This window comes from Zootoca vivipara, chromosome 5, assembly GCF_963506605.1.
Source record: "Zootoca vivipara chromosome 5, rZooViv1.1, whole genome shotgun sequence".
Classification (NCBI taxonomy): domain Eukaryota; kingdom Metazoa; phylum Chordata; class Lepidosauria; order Squamata; family Lacertidae; genus Zootoca; species Zootoca vivipara.
This window is the reverse complement of record NC_083280.1, coordinates 19,821,627-19,836,968: the sequence shown is the minus strand read 5'-3', so window position 1 is coordinate 19,836,968 and position 15,342 is coordinate 19,821,627. Positions and strand designations below refer to the sequence as shown.

The 15,342-nt window shown below is 39.7% G+C and overlaps 1 protein-coding gene across 7 annotated transcripts in view; it reads right to left on the bottom strand.

Moving 5' to 3' along the window:
• Positions 1-15,342, bottom strand: part of IFT80 (intraflagellar transport 80) — a 68,926-nt gene that overhangs the window by 37,186 nt on the left and 16,398 nt on the right. For all 7 annotated transcript variants that reach the window (XM_060274432.1, XM_060274427.1, XM_060274429.1 and 4 more), the window contains 5 exons: positions 14,538-14,648; positions 12,173-12,241; positions 3,948-4,057; positions 1,800-1,889; positions 856-993 (listed from right to left, as the gene is read on the bottom strand). In XM_060274432.1, the coding sequence (XP_060130415.1) occupies positions 856-993; positions 1,800-1,889; positions 3,948-4,057; positions 12,173-12,241; positions 14,538-14,648 (518 nt within the window). The remainder of the gene's footprint in view (positions 1-855; positions 994-1,799; positions 1,890-3,947; positions 4,058-12,172; positions 12,242-14,537; positions 14,649-15,342) is intronic.

The window sequence follows — 15,342 nt, the reverse complement described above, 5'->3', positions numbered from 1 at the left end:
AACATTAAAATTATAACGTAAAACAGCTATTAAAATATTCAAATGATTATTAAAATCAACAGTACCTAAAAAGAAATAGCACACTTGTAACTTTTATATGCCTAGATAGACTTGTCTAAATAAATTTGCTCTAAGCAGGCACCAGAAAGGGTACAGTGAAGGCACCTGCCTGATGTCAACAGGAAGGGACCTTTTAATTGTAATTTCTGCCACACTGAAAGTCTGATTTCTTCGAAGTGCAGAAGAAACAGGGCCAGTTGCGCATACTGAAGCAGTTAAGTGGGCACAGATGGGGTAAAGTGATGCCTCAAGTAAACTGATTCCAAGTGGCTAAGGCTTTATATACCAATAGTAATACCTCAAACTTGGCCCAGTAGCAAATAAGTAACCAGTGCAGATCTCTTGGAAGTGTTGTATGTTGGAATAAGACTGCTTATTAATCACATAGCATAATGAAAAGATGAAAATCCTTTGAATGTAAAACTTTAAATTGGAAATATAAGATATACCAGTGAAATTTCTTTACTATTCTTCTTTACTACTAAATAAATATATAGTATATACAGTAAAAATTCTAAGCTATGGTACAATTTTATAAAGTTTAGATTTTTAATGTATACAGCATTCTTTTCTAAAAGTGAATCCACTAAGAACAACAGGAAATAATTTATATAGATACCCCACTTGAGTTTGACCAAACTGCGGGAGGCAGTGGAAGACAGGAGTGCCTGGCATGCTATGGTCCGTAGGGTCACGAGGAGTCGGACACGACTAAACGACTAAACAACAACAACAACCACCCCACTTGACAGACACCTCAAAACAAGAGTTATTTTCAAATCATCAGTTACTTACCCCAGTTTTATCGCAAAGGCGTAAGGTATGGAAGGACCCCACAGCAAATAACTCCCCATCCAGAGCCCAAGCAACAGAAGTGATAGGATACTCATGCGACTGTGAACTATACAATAGACGACCATAGCTATCCCACACCTATAAAACCATTAAAAGATCATTGTTACTGACATCATATTTCAAAGGAGTCTACCTGCTTTCCAAATACAAATCATGTTTCAGAACTACATAACATTTTTTGTATATTACCCAAAGTGGGAGCAATGGCAATTTCCAGTCCCTTCTCCACTCCCACCCTTTATAGCCACTCTCCAAGTGGAGTATCTGTCCCGATCTTTCTCTTTGCTCTACATGCTACAATGGATTAAGGTTCATAAATAATGGGATAGCTTGGATATGTGTGGCTGGGGATACTCCTGAAGTAATTGACATGGGGAAAACCAAGAGTAGTACCAGGTCTGCTCAGATGTGTTATGTACAGTTGGTTCCTCGCTAGACGAAATTAATTCGTTCCACGGGTCAATTCGTGTAACGAATTTTTCGTCTAGCGAGTCCCGGTTTCCTATAGGAATGCACTGAAACTTAATCAATGCGTTCCTATGGGCTCTGGGGGACTGGCGGCGGGGAAGGCAGGCAGGCAGGCGCTTGCTCTCTTGCCTGCCTGCCTTCCCCACCGCCTGTCACACAAAGATTGGTGGGCGCTGCTTGCGCTACGGCTCGGGGAAGCAGGCAGGGAGACGGCAACAGCCCGCAGCTTCCCGGGCTGTTGCCATCTCTCTGCCTGCTTCCCCGAGCTGAAGCGCCCGGGGGACGGAGCCAGTCCGCAGCGGGGGCTTTTCGCCGTTTGCCTTCCCCCCAGACATTTAAAGAAATGTGTTCTGAATAACAAACTCTTTTACGTCACTGCATTTTTTTCTGTAAAATTTGTTGAAAATAATACATACCTTGTATTTGCAATCTTCACCAGCTGATAGAATAAGATCATTGACAGAGTTCCAATCAACTTTTAGAATAATTCCATCATGAGCTTTCCACTGTAGAAGAATTGAAATAAACTTTTTAAAAAACAAACCAGGAGGATGTTGTTGTTGTTGTTTAGTCGTTTAGTCATGTCCGGAGGATGTTATTATTTGTATATTACAAACAGCTACAATTGCAAGATGTAAATTCTTATTATTATCATTCATTAAATTTGTATACAGCCAAACCTCGGTTTACATCTACCTCTGTTTACGACCGCTTCAGCGAGTGACCGCCGCGGACCCGGAAGTGTTTACATCCAGGTTCCGCAGCGTCGGATGCGCAGACGCGATCTGCACAGCTTGCGTGTGCGCAGAAGTGCTCTATTGGCACTTCGCGCATGCGCAGAAGTGTGTTTTCGGGGAGCGACCGCGTCTGCAGAACAGATTGCGGTCGCAAACCGAGGTGCCACTGTACTGCCCTTCAACTGAAGATCACAATACAAAAATACAAAATGAGAACACAAAATACATAATAGAAACAAGTACAAACCAATAACCCCCACTCCCACAAACACATTTAAAAGCCCATAGAAAGTCAATCACCACAGGCAAGGTTAAAGAGAAACATTTTCCCCTTGTGCCTAAAGATATGTAATGAAAGCACCAGGCACACCTTCCTGGGGAGAGTATTCTATTGTACAACAAAGCAACCTGCTTATGCATTCTCTTTCACAATAACTTTCTGCTGGTGTAAAACATTTTGCCAGAAGAACAATTAGACCACTAAGTGACCTAACTTAACACTATACTGCATACAATTCTAAATATTAAAAGGTTGCAGTTTTAGACTAGCTAACCATTTCAACCATATTGGGGGGAAACAGCAGCATAATTGACAAGTTGTTTTAAAAACAAAGCTTTTAAAGGTCATGTCATTTGAGGACAACTAAGATTAAATAAACTTACTATATATACAATAAACTGATATAGTCATATATTACTTTTGCAAAAGAGCTCTCTCTAAGTTAGGTTGCACAATCCATATAAAAACATTTGGATAGATAAAAGTTAAATATTCACCCACTGTGTACTTTTTGGATAATTTTTTTTCATAAAAAGAAATGGCCTAGGTTCTGCAATGTAGGGTGAATAGTTATGAATCCACATGTGTTCCAATGTTTAGGACTATATGCACTTCTAGGTGTCAGTCCTGTAAAGATCCTGTGCTGGTGCACACTTAACATTCATGACTGATTAACTGTGCTTAAACAATCAGGACTGGGTTGCAAGATTTTGTGCTCTTTTCTTCCCAGTGGTTCCCTACTTGAGTGAGTGCAAATCCCTTTCTCCCCAGCCTCCTCAATCATGATTAAGCATTACATCAGCACCACTTTCAACCAGTTTCTAAACTTATTTCAAATTCTGGTTAAGTCTGGTTAGCCTTAACTGCAGTTAATATTGATCCCCTGTAATGCTTAACTGTGGTTATAATGAGTGATTGTGTAGCCTCTGTTGAGGAAAGTAGAAGTATTATGTGTACATACAAACAGTTGCAGTACCTTTTAAGAAGCGCAATTAGAATTATAGCACCATGTGAAGAGAATGCCCATTTATTTCACAAGATTACAACTGCCTTGAACTATCTGGCGCGAGGCAAAAACATTCCTCTTTACCCAGGCCTATGGCTACTGAAAGTGTGGGGGAGTGGACAGTTATTATGATGCCAATGTCATTATTACGCTGTCTGTCAGTATGTTTTTATTATGTTTTTATCTTCTGTAATGTGCTTTTTATATTGTATACCCTGGGATCTTCTGATAAAGGGTGGTATGTAAATTGAAAAAATACTGGTAATAATCCTAATAATAGTTGTAGTGTGGATACTGAGGCTCTGTTCCACACATGAACTTGCGTATATGAAGGAACTGTATTCTCTATGCCAACACTAGTGAGTTAGTCCTTAACACTGTTGTGAATGACAATGTTCCTGCCAAAATAATAACATAATAATAATTTTATTATTTATACCCAAGCCACTTCTGATGCACACACAGTTTTTTATTATATAAATATAAATATCCTGCAACAGTATGAAAGGCTGAATCCCATTTCACATTACAGTAATGGTACCTGCAGAACTTTAGCATTTGGTTGAAGTGGTTTGATAATCAACTGCTTTCCTGATGTGTAAAGAATCTTTTCAGAATCAGGGCCCCATGCTACTGAATATATTGGTGTGCCTGTAGAAAAGCCCGAGAAAGGGAGAGAGAAAAGAAGTAAGGATATATTAGCAGTGCTTTTTTCTGGGGGGATGCAGGGGTACGCATACCCCTAAACATTTTGTGAATCTAAGTTTGGTCTCATTGAGGGGCAGTATTTGAATATGAGTAGGTAAATCCCCTTCATGGATCACTGCCTTGTCGTGGTGAAGGGGCATGAATAACTCCAAGAAGCTATGAGCTATGCCGTGCAGGGCCACCGAAGAAGGACAGGTCATAGCCGAGAGCTTAGACTAAATGTGATTCACCTGGAGAAGGAACTGGCAAACCACTCCAGTATTTTGCCAAGAAAACTCCAGGGACATAAAAAGGAGAAGCTTTGAGAAGAAAGTGAGAGTTTCCAAGGCATGCTCTGGTTCATGGAGTCACAAAGAGTCGAACACGACTAAACAACAACAAGGTAAATGAGAGTACCCCTAAACATAGCTGCCAAGTCTCCCGTATTCCCCGGGAAACCCCCGTTTTTCCAGCTGTCCCCAGCCAAAAAAACGGATATTTTTTTTGCTTTTTCCCGGTTTATTCTGGCGTGGCGGCCATTTTGGAACTGGGCAGAGCATGCTCAGAAGCGACTTTTGATGCTGCTCTGCCCAGTTCCAAAATGGCTGCAGCGCGACTTCTGGTGCGGCGGCCATTTTGGAACTGGGCACAGCAACATCAAAAGTCGCTTCTGAGCATGCTCTGCCCAGTTCCAAAATGGCGGCAGCTCTACTTTTTTAAAAAAAAATTAAAAGGAAAAAACACTGTATATTAGTAAGAAATCCTGCTAAATTGCAGAGTAAGGCCCAATATTTTCTAGCACTGATATCTGATCTGTTTTAAAAAGGCATATTTACAGATGTAACCAAGGTCAGCTACTGTGGCATGCAACTATTATTTATTTATTAAACTTGTATAACATTGATCTCTGGGAGGTTCACAGAATAAAAATACAAGATAAAAACACAAAATACACAATAAAAACAAGAAGATAACAAACCAATAACCCCAACTGTTGTAAACTTACAAACCACTACCTAGGAGGGACAGGCCCATGGGCACCAACTAGTGAGATGCGTTCCTGCTTGCCAAAAGGCACTTGGAGGTTAGCAGGTCAATAGGTTAAGACAGCAATGACACACAGGGAATTCTCTTTTCCTGAAGACTTTACAAAGCAAAAGCCTCTTTTGGAAGGTGTTTCTATTTGGGCTGGCTTCTTGTGGAAATGGTTAGGGTTTTTAATGGAATATTAAAGAGAAATCCAACGTTGTGCTAGATTTCCCTTTTCTCTCCTCCCTCCTGCACTCCTCCATATGTGCAGAGGGAGGGGAGCAGAGGAAGTCATGTTGTGTAAGCAGAGGTACTTTCTGAAAGCAGATGAGCAGAATTAGATATTGTCTTTAGATTTTAGGACTTTAGTTATTGTTATGTATTTATCACCAGTGGGCTAATGAGTTCAAACATAAAGAGTCCAACTGGCTCCAGCTGGCATCAATTCCAGTCCTTAAAAAGACAGCACATCAAACTAATCTAGAGTACCTGGAGGGGAATAACCAAACTCAGTGTTGATGTATGTCAAAGTTTATGTCTGTACAGGATCGAAGCAGAGAAGGAAGGGCAGAAAGGAGGAGCTGAGCAAATAGCAGGGATTAGCAGCAGGCTGTTTCTTGTTCCTCATATCAAAGAACCAGATCAGAATTGATAGTTCTGACAGAGGATCAGGGTTATTGCACGACCTGCATCACTCCATCTGGAGTTTGTTTAGATCCTGCAAGTTGGCATTAGATCTATCAACAGCAGGAAACATAAGAATTTACTGAAACAGCATCATGGCTTTAGATTATAGCAATGCTAGTGCCACCCTTATTGGATAGCTGTGACAAAGTAGGCTCCAGAAACGCAAGCAAGGGTACAAGAAATCGTTTTGTTGCAGGGACTGTGAGGTGAACTGATTTCAAAGTGGTATATAAATTTAGTCTCTGTTTGATATCCACAAGGTCCCAGCTTTAGGACCTGGTGTAGCCTCTGATACACACAGAACTATGGCTTTATAGCACTGTTATCCCCAAATCCTTATAATCCCATCCTGCTCTAGTTATATTTTATGGAATAAAGTCAAACTTTCTCGATGTTAACTTTTTCTGAGAATCTCTCATTGCTATATCACCACTAGCAAAGCTAAAAAACAGCAAAGTTCTAGCAGAAGACTGCTCTAAAAAACATGATTTAAACAGCAGCCAAGGGTGTTGAAGATTAAAAGAGGTACTGTAGAGGTTGCTGCTGCCACTGAGAGGGACAGGAAAAGATAAAGAATGGAGATTGGCTATATGAGTTAACATAGCTGCATTCCACATGCTTAGAAGGTCTGTGCTTGACATATATTAGCTATCATTACAGATTTGGATTAAAAGGTCTGTTAGTATGCCTAGGTCTAATTAAACTAATTAAATTACTTAATTAAAAATATTTAAGCAAAAAGCAGGGAATAATCCTTTTGATGTAATGAGGTTTTAATGTGAACTGCAGATGCTACGCGTGAAACTTTGTTTCCTTTCACACGCATTAAAAACAGACAGCACTGACATATTTTTCAATACTGTGAGACTTGCCTGATTAAAAGTAAAACTAGCATGTGCCTTATCTGCATTCCAACAGTAAAATCTGCACTGCTTGAAAGCTACATGTATATTTACATATAGGGTTCTATAACAATGAAGTGCAGATTTCAGATATCATTACCACTTCAATCAATAAATTAAGATGCTAATGAATATTAGATTGCTTTGGTTTATTTTATTTTTATTGGCAAAGGTGCTTTGGTTGCTATGGCTCGTTCCCATGAACCCATATTCAAACAGTATTTTCTGAATTAGGCCCTAGTAAATAAGTGAAAGGTTGAGTTTTGAAAACGGAACGTAAAATAATTTTTCTTGCCCTTTTATACCTTCCTTTGTTATCTGAGCTTCGACTTCTTCGCTTTTGTAATATGTGATATATATTCTACACAAGCTTCTATTACAGTGGTTTTAACGAACATCCAAATGTGCTGAAAAGATTTTGACTATGATTCTCCCTTTCTGCTGTCTTTTAACTTATCCTCTCACAGCTCTTTCCAGCCTGAGGAACAAATACAGAGCGCTGTTCTGCAGACTTGAAAGGGCACAACAGGGGTAACATACATCTCAGGGCTGAACAAGAAAGCTGGAGTAGCCCCACAGTGATCTGTCTAGTAGCTGAAACAGGACTGCAGTAGCAGGCAGAAGCAGCAGGTGGGGAGAACAAGGCAACTGGAAGAGAGGCAGTGGAGAAAGGGCAAGAAGGCAGGATATAAGGAAATCGTACAGTTCTACAAGTGGGAGTCTGGACCAAATATTTTAAAAAAGAACATCAGTACAAATTCTACTAAAATTTTGTTGTTGTTGTTCAGTCATTTAGTAGTGTCCGACTCTTCGTGACCCCATGGACCAGAGCACGCCAGACACTCCTGTCTTCCACTGCCTCCCGCAGCTTGGTCAAATTCATGTTCGTAGCTTCAAGAACACTGTCCAACCATCTCGTCCTGTCGACCCCTTCTCCTTGTGCCCTCAATCTTTCCCAACATCAGGGTCTTTTCCAGGGAGTCTTCTCTTCTCATGAGGTGGCCAAAGTATTGGAGCCTCAGCTTCAGGATCTGTCCTTCCAGTGAGCACTCAGGGCTGATTTCCTTCAGAATGGATAGGTTTGATCTTCTTGCAGTCCATGGGACTCTCAAGAGTCTCCTCCAGCACCATAATTCAAAAGCATCAATTCTTCGGCGATCAGCCTTCTTTATGGTCCAGCTCTCACTTCCACACATCACTACTGGGAAAACAATAGCTTTAACTATATGGACCTTTGTCGACAAGGTGATGTCTCTGCTTTTTAAGATGCTATCTAGGTTTGTCATTGCTTTTCTCCCAAGAAGCAGGCATCTTTTAACTTTGTGACTGCTGTCACCATCTGCAGTGATCATGGAACCCAAGAAAGTAAAATCTCTCACTGCCTCCATTTCTTCCCCTTCTATTTGCCAGGAGGTGACGGGACCAGTGGCCACGATCTTAGTTTTTTTTATGTTGAGCTTCAGACCATATTTTGCACTCTCCTCTTTCACCCTCATTAAAAGGTTCTTTAATTCCTCCTCACTTTCTGCCATCAAGGTTGTGTCATCAATATATCTGAGGTGGTTATTTCTTCCGGCAATCTTAATTCCGGCTTCGGATTCATCCAGTACAGCCTTTCGATTGATGAATTCTGCATATAAGTTAAATAAGCAGGGAGACAATATACAGCCTTGTCGTACTCCTTTCCCAATTTTGAACCAATCAGTTATTCCATATCCAGTTCTAACTTCTTGTCCTACATAGAACTTCTTGTCCTACATAGAGATTTCTCAGAAGACAGATGAGGGTGATCAGGCGCTCCCATTTCTTTAAGTACCTGCCATAGTTTGCTGTGGTCGACACAGTCAAATGCTTTTGCGTAGTCAATGAAGCAGAAGTAGATGTTTTTCTGGAGCTCTCTAGCTTTCTCCATAATCCAGCACATGTTTGCAATTTGGTCCCTGGTTCCTCTGCCCCTTCGAAGTCCAGCTTGTACTTTGGGGAGTTCTTGGTCCACATACTGCTTAAGCCTGCCTTGTAGAATTTTGAGCATAACCTTGTTAGCGTGTGAAATGAGCGCAATTGTGCGGTAGTTGGAGCACTCTTTGGCACTGCCCTTCTTTGGGATTGGGATGTAGACTGATCTTCTCCAATCCTCTGGCCACTGCTGAGTTCTCCAAACTTGCTGGCATATTGAGTGTACACCTTAACAAGCATCATCTTTTAAAATTTTAAATAGTTGAGCTGGAATATCTACTAAAAATAGAAGTAGCAAATTAACAGTAAGCAAGAAAAAAAAGAATTTTAAAAGCAGAGATGATAGGATCTGTGTGGGAGGAAGTTTGAGTGGGAAAGATTGGGAGCTCATTTTTCACTATATTGCAACAAGACACCCAATAAGATAAACCGATGAAACAGCCAGAAACACAGTATTTGGGAGGTAATGGTAGGGGGAAATTTGAATGTCATGGTCCAAACACAGAAACTGGAAAGAAACCTCTTCAGCATGATGGAGCATCGGGGACGTGTAATGAGTGACAGCATTTTGACTGGCCACAAATTTATGTACAGTATTGGGATGAGAGCATGCAAAGGCTGTGAGGAGTCAGAAGACAAGAATCAGGACTCAAGCTAGATTGAATATTCTCAACTGAATTTCTTTATCTTTTAGATTTAAGAGTTGGGCAAATAGATTACTAAAATAGCATGATGTGTTATCTGAAAGGTAATTTATTAGTTTTTATTAGCTTATCTTCTGGTCTGCCAGGGGGACGGGAGATGGGACAAACCTGCTTCATTACTTGGGGCAATTCTAAGTTGTGCTGACCCTGTGTATATGATCCAGTCAACATGAAGTGCTCTGAAGAGTGACTGGATCAATTAGTGAGCACAAGCCTAATTCTCCAAATGGCATTTATGAGCCTTCAAAGTGCTTCAGGTTTGGATAGCTCATGCTCTAATATATTAAAACTGCAAGCATCTTCTAATTCTACTGTAACTGTAGTTTATTTTCCTCTTCTTTGGTCTTCTTGAATATATAAAAAGGTACCTTAATATTGTACTATTAACACCACTATGCACTATAATTATTCATAGTAACATAATTAATTTTTGTCACAAGCACTTTTTAAAAAGTGTTTATCTATTAAAGGATATACAGGAAATAGAATATATATATATTTAATGCAATTCCCAACCTCCCCCACCCCCCAAAAAAACACAGTTACAGAAGTACATTGATGAAGAATATTATTGAATTCACTCTACAATTAAAAAAGTCTTTAGATTAATGTATCTGTTCATAATCTACCATGTGTTATAGGTCAAAATCCATGTTACTTTGTATAAGCCTATGAAATAAAATAAAACGTTTTTTAAAAAGTTGCCTTTCCTTCTGTTCTTGCCATTCCTATCCTTCTTTGGTCTCTCTGTCCATTTGTCCATTAGGCCTAAGTCTCATATTTAAGTGACGAGCATTTTAATAAGAAATCAGAAAAAACTGTGTTTGAAATTAAAATACTTTTGAATACATTCACTAACTTCTTCTACAATTATTTTTATAATGCATTTCAAAAATACACAAATACATCTAAAATGTTAAAAAAAATATCAGGTAAGAATAATATCCAGTATTGCTAGCTTGCTTGAACACATGAGACTTTTGTGTAATTTCAGAGAAAGCAAGACCCTGCCAGGAATAAGGCACAAACATTCTATTAACTGTGTTGAAAGAAAACTAAATGTCAACATGTACTGTTGGCTCATCTTGGGGGTTTTTCGCAGCAAATGAGAAAACACGCTGCATTTGTGATAGAAACTTCCTTCAAACAGTTGACATCTCTTTGTCTTTTACTTTTGTGGTTAGAAATGTATTTCATAGGCTAAGAGAATTTAGATATTTTGTTTTAGAAAGAAAGAGATAAAGGTCTGACATTTCACCAAACCCAGCTGCATGTGACTTCTTAATGTCAAGAGAGTGCAAGATCTAAATGTACAAAGGTAAAGAAGAGTTGGGTGTTTTCAATGAAACAGAAAATTACCACAAAATATTTTGCTGAAAAGTACTGAAAAGTGCATATTTAAAATATATTAGCTCCAAACACAATGAAATATCCCCAGTTATGTTTTGTTCTATTTGTTTGTAAAAATAATAAAACTGCATTTCAGAGTACACTGCACTCACAAGTTGGTGTACAAAATTACATTAACAAAATAGACTATATAAATCACAGATTAAACCACACTACAGTCCTTTTATAAACAGCAGAAACACAACAGTTAAGTAAATACAGATCAAAATAAAAACAGCTGAAGAGCTTTCTTAAACATTCTAAGCTCAATATAACTCTTGTGCTTAACAAAAAGAGAGAGGTATGAATAAATGTGCTGGAATGTGGATGAGGATGCACATTCTAGTGGGAGTAATGCTCCACACTCAGATACGCATATTCCAATGCATATATGGATGCACACCTGATTTGTGGGTATCATTTTAAATTCATGCAAGTAATTCATGCATGAAAGCCTTCTTAATTGGTTCATCTTCTAAGAGGCAGATGATTAATAAATAAATGTTCCCTTTACATAAGAACATAGTAAGAATCCTGCTGGATCAGACCAAAGACCCATTTAGTCCAGTGGTCAGCTAAATGTGTGCAACAGCAGTCTCCCCACTTGTAATTCCCAGCAACTGATATACAGAGGCATACTATCTCTGACAGTAGTGGTGGAACATAGCCATCGGGGCTATAAGCCAGTGCAGTCTTACACTCTATGGATTTGTCTGGCTGGGAAGCTACCACTGGCAGTGTTCCTACAAGTGGTAGCCAGTATATGAACAACTCTTATTGGGTATGGGGAATGGGGAGGGGCAGCAAGGGGTGCAGCAATTTGCCAGGTTCTGGGTATAGAGAGATAAGGCACTGGAAAATGGAATCTATTACCATCATTAAAGGAGGGACAGGCAGATGATGCTTGTCACCCCCTCAGTTCCAACTTCCAGGAGTGCCAGCTTGGCCCTGCAACCGTGGGTGCTTGGGGTTGTGGGTGCCATGCAGCGTGCAAGCCCCTGGAACCAAAATTTGTGGGTGCCCAGCTCCATCATGGGGAATTTTGTGGGTGCTTGGGCACCCAGGGCCCCAGGGAGTTTGCACCTATGGCACTAAATCCTAATGGGACCTGGGTAGCGATGCTCATTAGTCCTCCCACATGTCAGTCAAATAAAAAGTCATGTCAGTCCATAATAAAACTTGGCTCATCCACAACTTGACTTATTGTGTGTATTACCAAGATATGGGTGGGCAAGCAGGGTGGTCCTGACCTCACAGTTTCACAGCACCCCCAAAGGCACACTCCTCCATTGTCTTGTGAGACAGACAGATGCGAACAACAATTTGTGGTACAGGACTATTGAAGAACCAAGTAATTCTTCTGGGAATGTAGGAATATATATTGCAGTTACAGTACATAGAAAACACCTTACCTTGTTGTGCTAAAGTTGATCTCAGCATTCCACTCTTAGACCATATTTTGACTTGTCCATCTTCACCAACTAGAACAAAGGGACATTTAGCAATGACCTTGCAAATGACTGAATTAAAATTCTTAATTGTAACACTCAGAATTTTTAACATTGTGTTAAGTTAACTACACTGAAAAAACAAATTTAACAGACAATAAAAATTTCCTAATATTTTCTGAGGAATCACATGCCACATCACCTCATTCATCTGGAATTCCTATGCCACTCCAAAATAACCATAATAAATCATGCTCCAATGCAGTATGTCAGTGGTTGGGGGTGGGTCATAACAGCAGGCTTCAACTGACTGGAAGAAGTGATGTAATAGCCAGTGATTTTCATGTAGGAGGTGATAGAATGAGCATGATCCTGTTTGTCCCCAAGAACTTGGAAATATATAGAATGGGAACAGATGCATACTCTACGTTATAAAACTATGCTTCCTCAGAGGGCGGCTATTTCAGGGCACTGAGATTAAATGACACAGGTGGTGTGTGCCCAAAGGTTTTCTAAATCTGCTAACATTGCAATAAGTAAGGCCGGGGAACAGGGAGGTTAGCCTGTTCTCCCTCTTCCTCCAAGTGAGGGCAGAACATGCAAAATAGGAGGGGATGTAACAAGGCATCCAGATAATGAAATGCATAAAGAAATGGAAGCATCAGGTAAGAATTTATACTGAGATAAAAATTGATCATTAGTTTATTTTTTTTTGGTTGGACCTAAGAAAGATATTACTCTACTGCTACTTTTGGGTTGTTTTTCTAATGTACTAACATGACTACCTGCTATTACTGCATATTGGCATTAAAGTATTTCATTGTTATATGCAAATATTTGACAGCGAACAGACAACAGCTATTCAGGGCTGGCCCAAAGTGTTTTGTTTCACCACAAAAATTATAATTTTGCCTATATGCTTCTTTGTGTCTTGTTGTCTACACAATAAATGACCAAGAATAGAGCAGGATACTATTCCTTTTTAAAAAAATGACTGTCACAGTGTTGTGCTTAGAATCCTCATTGTACCTATTTACATGCATTCAAAAGTGATTAAAGCCAAACATGTAAATGTTAACCATTTGCAAATATAACATCTTATGAAGAGTCTGCATTGCAGGAATCTCAAATAAGGCATCCAAGACAGATGGTCATCCAACTTCTGCTTAAAACCTTCCAAGGAAGAAGAATCTACAACCTCCCATTCCACTGTCAGAGAGTAGGAGATAACACCCCACAAATAAGCTCCTAAACTGTTGATATGTGCCTTCTCTAAAACTGCAGGTAGAGCCTTCCTCTTTGCACAGTTACAGTGCATTTCCTTTCCACAGGAGGGTGGGGTGGCCCCCCTTTGCTTTCACTAGCAAGCAAAGATTATTGTGTTGTGTGTCCCGCTGTGACAGGGTCTTCGAACAGCAGGTGTCCTTTTATATGTGTGCTTTTACATTTGTTTAATTGTTTTTGGTGTTATTTTTATTTTTGTATATTTATATTCATTGTGTTTTTAGTTGTATCCATTTTAATTTATGCTGCGAGCTGCCTTGAGTCCTGCACTGGGAGAAAGGTGGGATACAACACAAAAATAAATGATCCTGGAATTTTGTCACTCTGTGCAATTGCTTCTTTTGCTTGTATGCTTGGGCCAGCCCTATAGCTACTTACTGTTTTTTACCAACCTCAACAATTTAGTAGCAGCAAACTTGGCTATCTCACTGCTTACTCCAAACTCTGCCTTATTTTCACTTATATAAACACAAGAATTAAATGACAAGCAGTTGCTGTGCATTTATCATGGTGTTGCTTCAAGATTGCTTAGCAACTTATTGAACTTTATAGGAGTTGAAACTATTCAGATGTGATGCAGCCTTTGGCTAGTTTAACAGTTGGTACTGACCCTTGGCCAGGAGATATTGATTAACAATCATTTATTACTTTTGCAATCCTAGGACTGTGGATGGAGAGGACAATGTGCCTCTGCATAACAGTTGCTGGGAATCTGAAGTGGGGAGAGTGATGTTGTGCTTGCTGGCTTTCCATAGTCATTTGGTTGGCCACTGTGAGACCAGGATGCTGAACAAGATGGTCATTTGGTCTGATCTAGAAATACTCTAATCTTCTTGTGTTCAATAAGAGAAAATCTCAATCTAACCCCTCTCAATATTCAGTAGACATCTAGTATGTTTTTGGTCATGTTAATTTTGTCACTACATTTCAGGAAGGTACACGTTCTTTTCTATGAATGTTATACTTCATCTTTGAAGACATTATACTTTTGAAGACAGTTCTCCTTCATCACATTTTTACAAAATAATAATAATAATCTTCTTACCTGTAACAAGTGCTGTTCCCTCATAATTCCATCTCCCTGCAAGTACAGCTCCACAGTGGGCTTCTACACTTTTTTCAACTCTTCCAGTCTTGGAAATCAAATGGAACTTGCCTATACAAATTTGAAGTTGTAATGTTAGAAATCAAATATATACAAGGTGGTTATTATCATAGAGTTGTGACACTGGTTAAAATAAACAATTATCTGACAAATGTCACTTGATTCTTCTAAACCTTTTTCTAATTCCTTGACTAGCCAATTAGTGATCATCCCATTGTTGTTGTTGTTGTTGTTTAGTCGTTTAGTCGTGTCCGACTCTTCGTGACCCCATGGACCATAGCACGCCAGGCACTCCTGTCTTGCACTGCCTCCCGCAGTTTGGTCAAACTCATGTTCGTAGCTTCGAGAACACTGTCCAACCATCTTGTCCTCTGTCGTCCCCTTCTCCTAGTGCCCTCAATCTTTCCCAACATCAGGGTCTTTTCCAAGGATTCTTCTCTTCTCATGAGGTGGCCAAAGTATTGGAGCCTCAGCTTCACGATCTGTCCTTCCAGGGAGCACTCAGGGCTGATTTCCTTAAGAATGGATAGGTTTGATCTTCTAGCAGTCCATGGGACTCTCAAGAGTCTCCTCCAGCACCATAATTCAAAAGCATCAATTCTTCGACGATCAGCCTTCTTTATGGTCCAGCTCTCACTTCCATACATCACTACTGGGAAAACCATAGCTTTAACTATACGGACCTTTGTCGGCAAAGTGATGTCTCTGCTTTTTAAGATGCTGTCTAGGTTTGTCATTGCTTTTC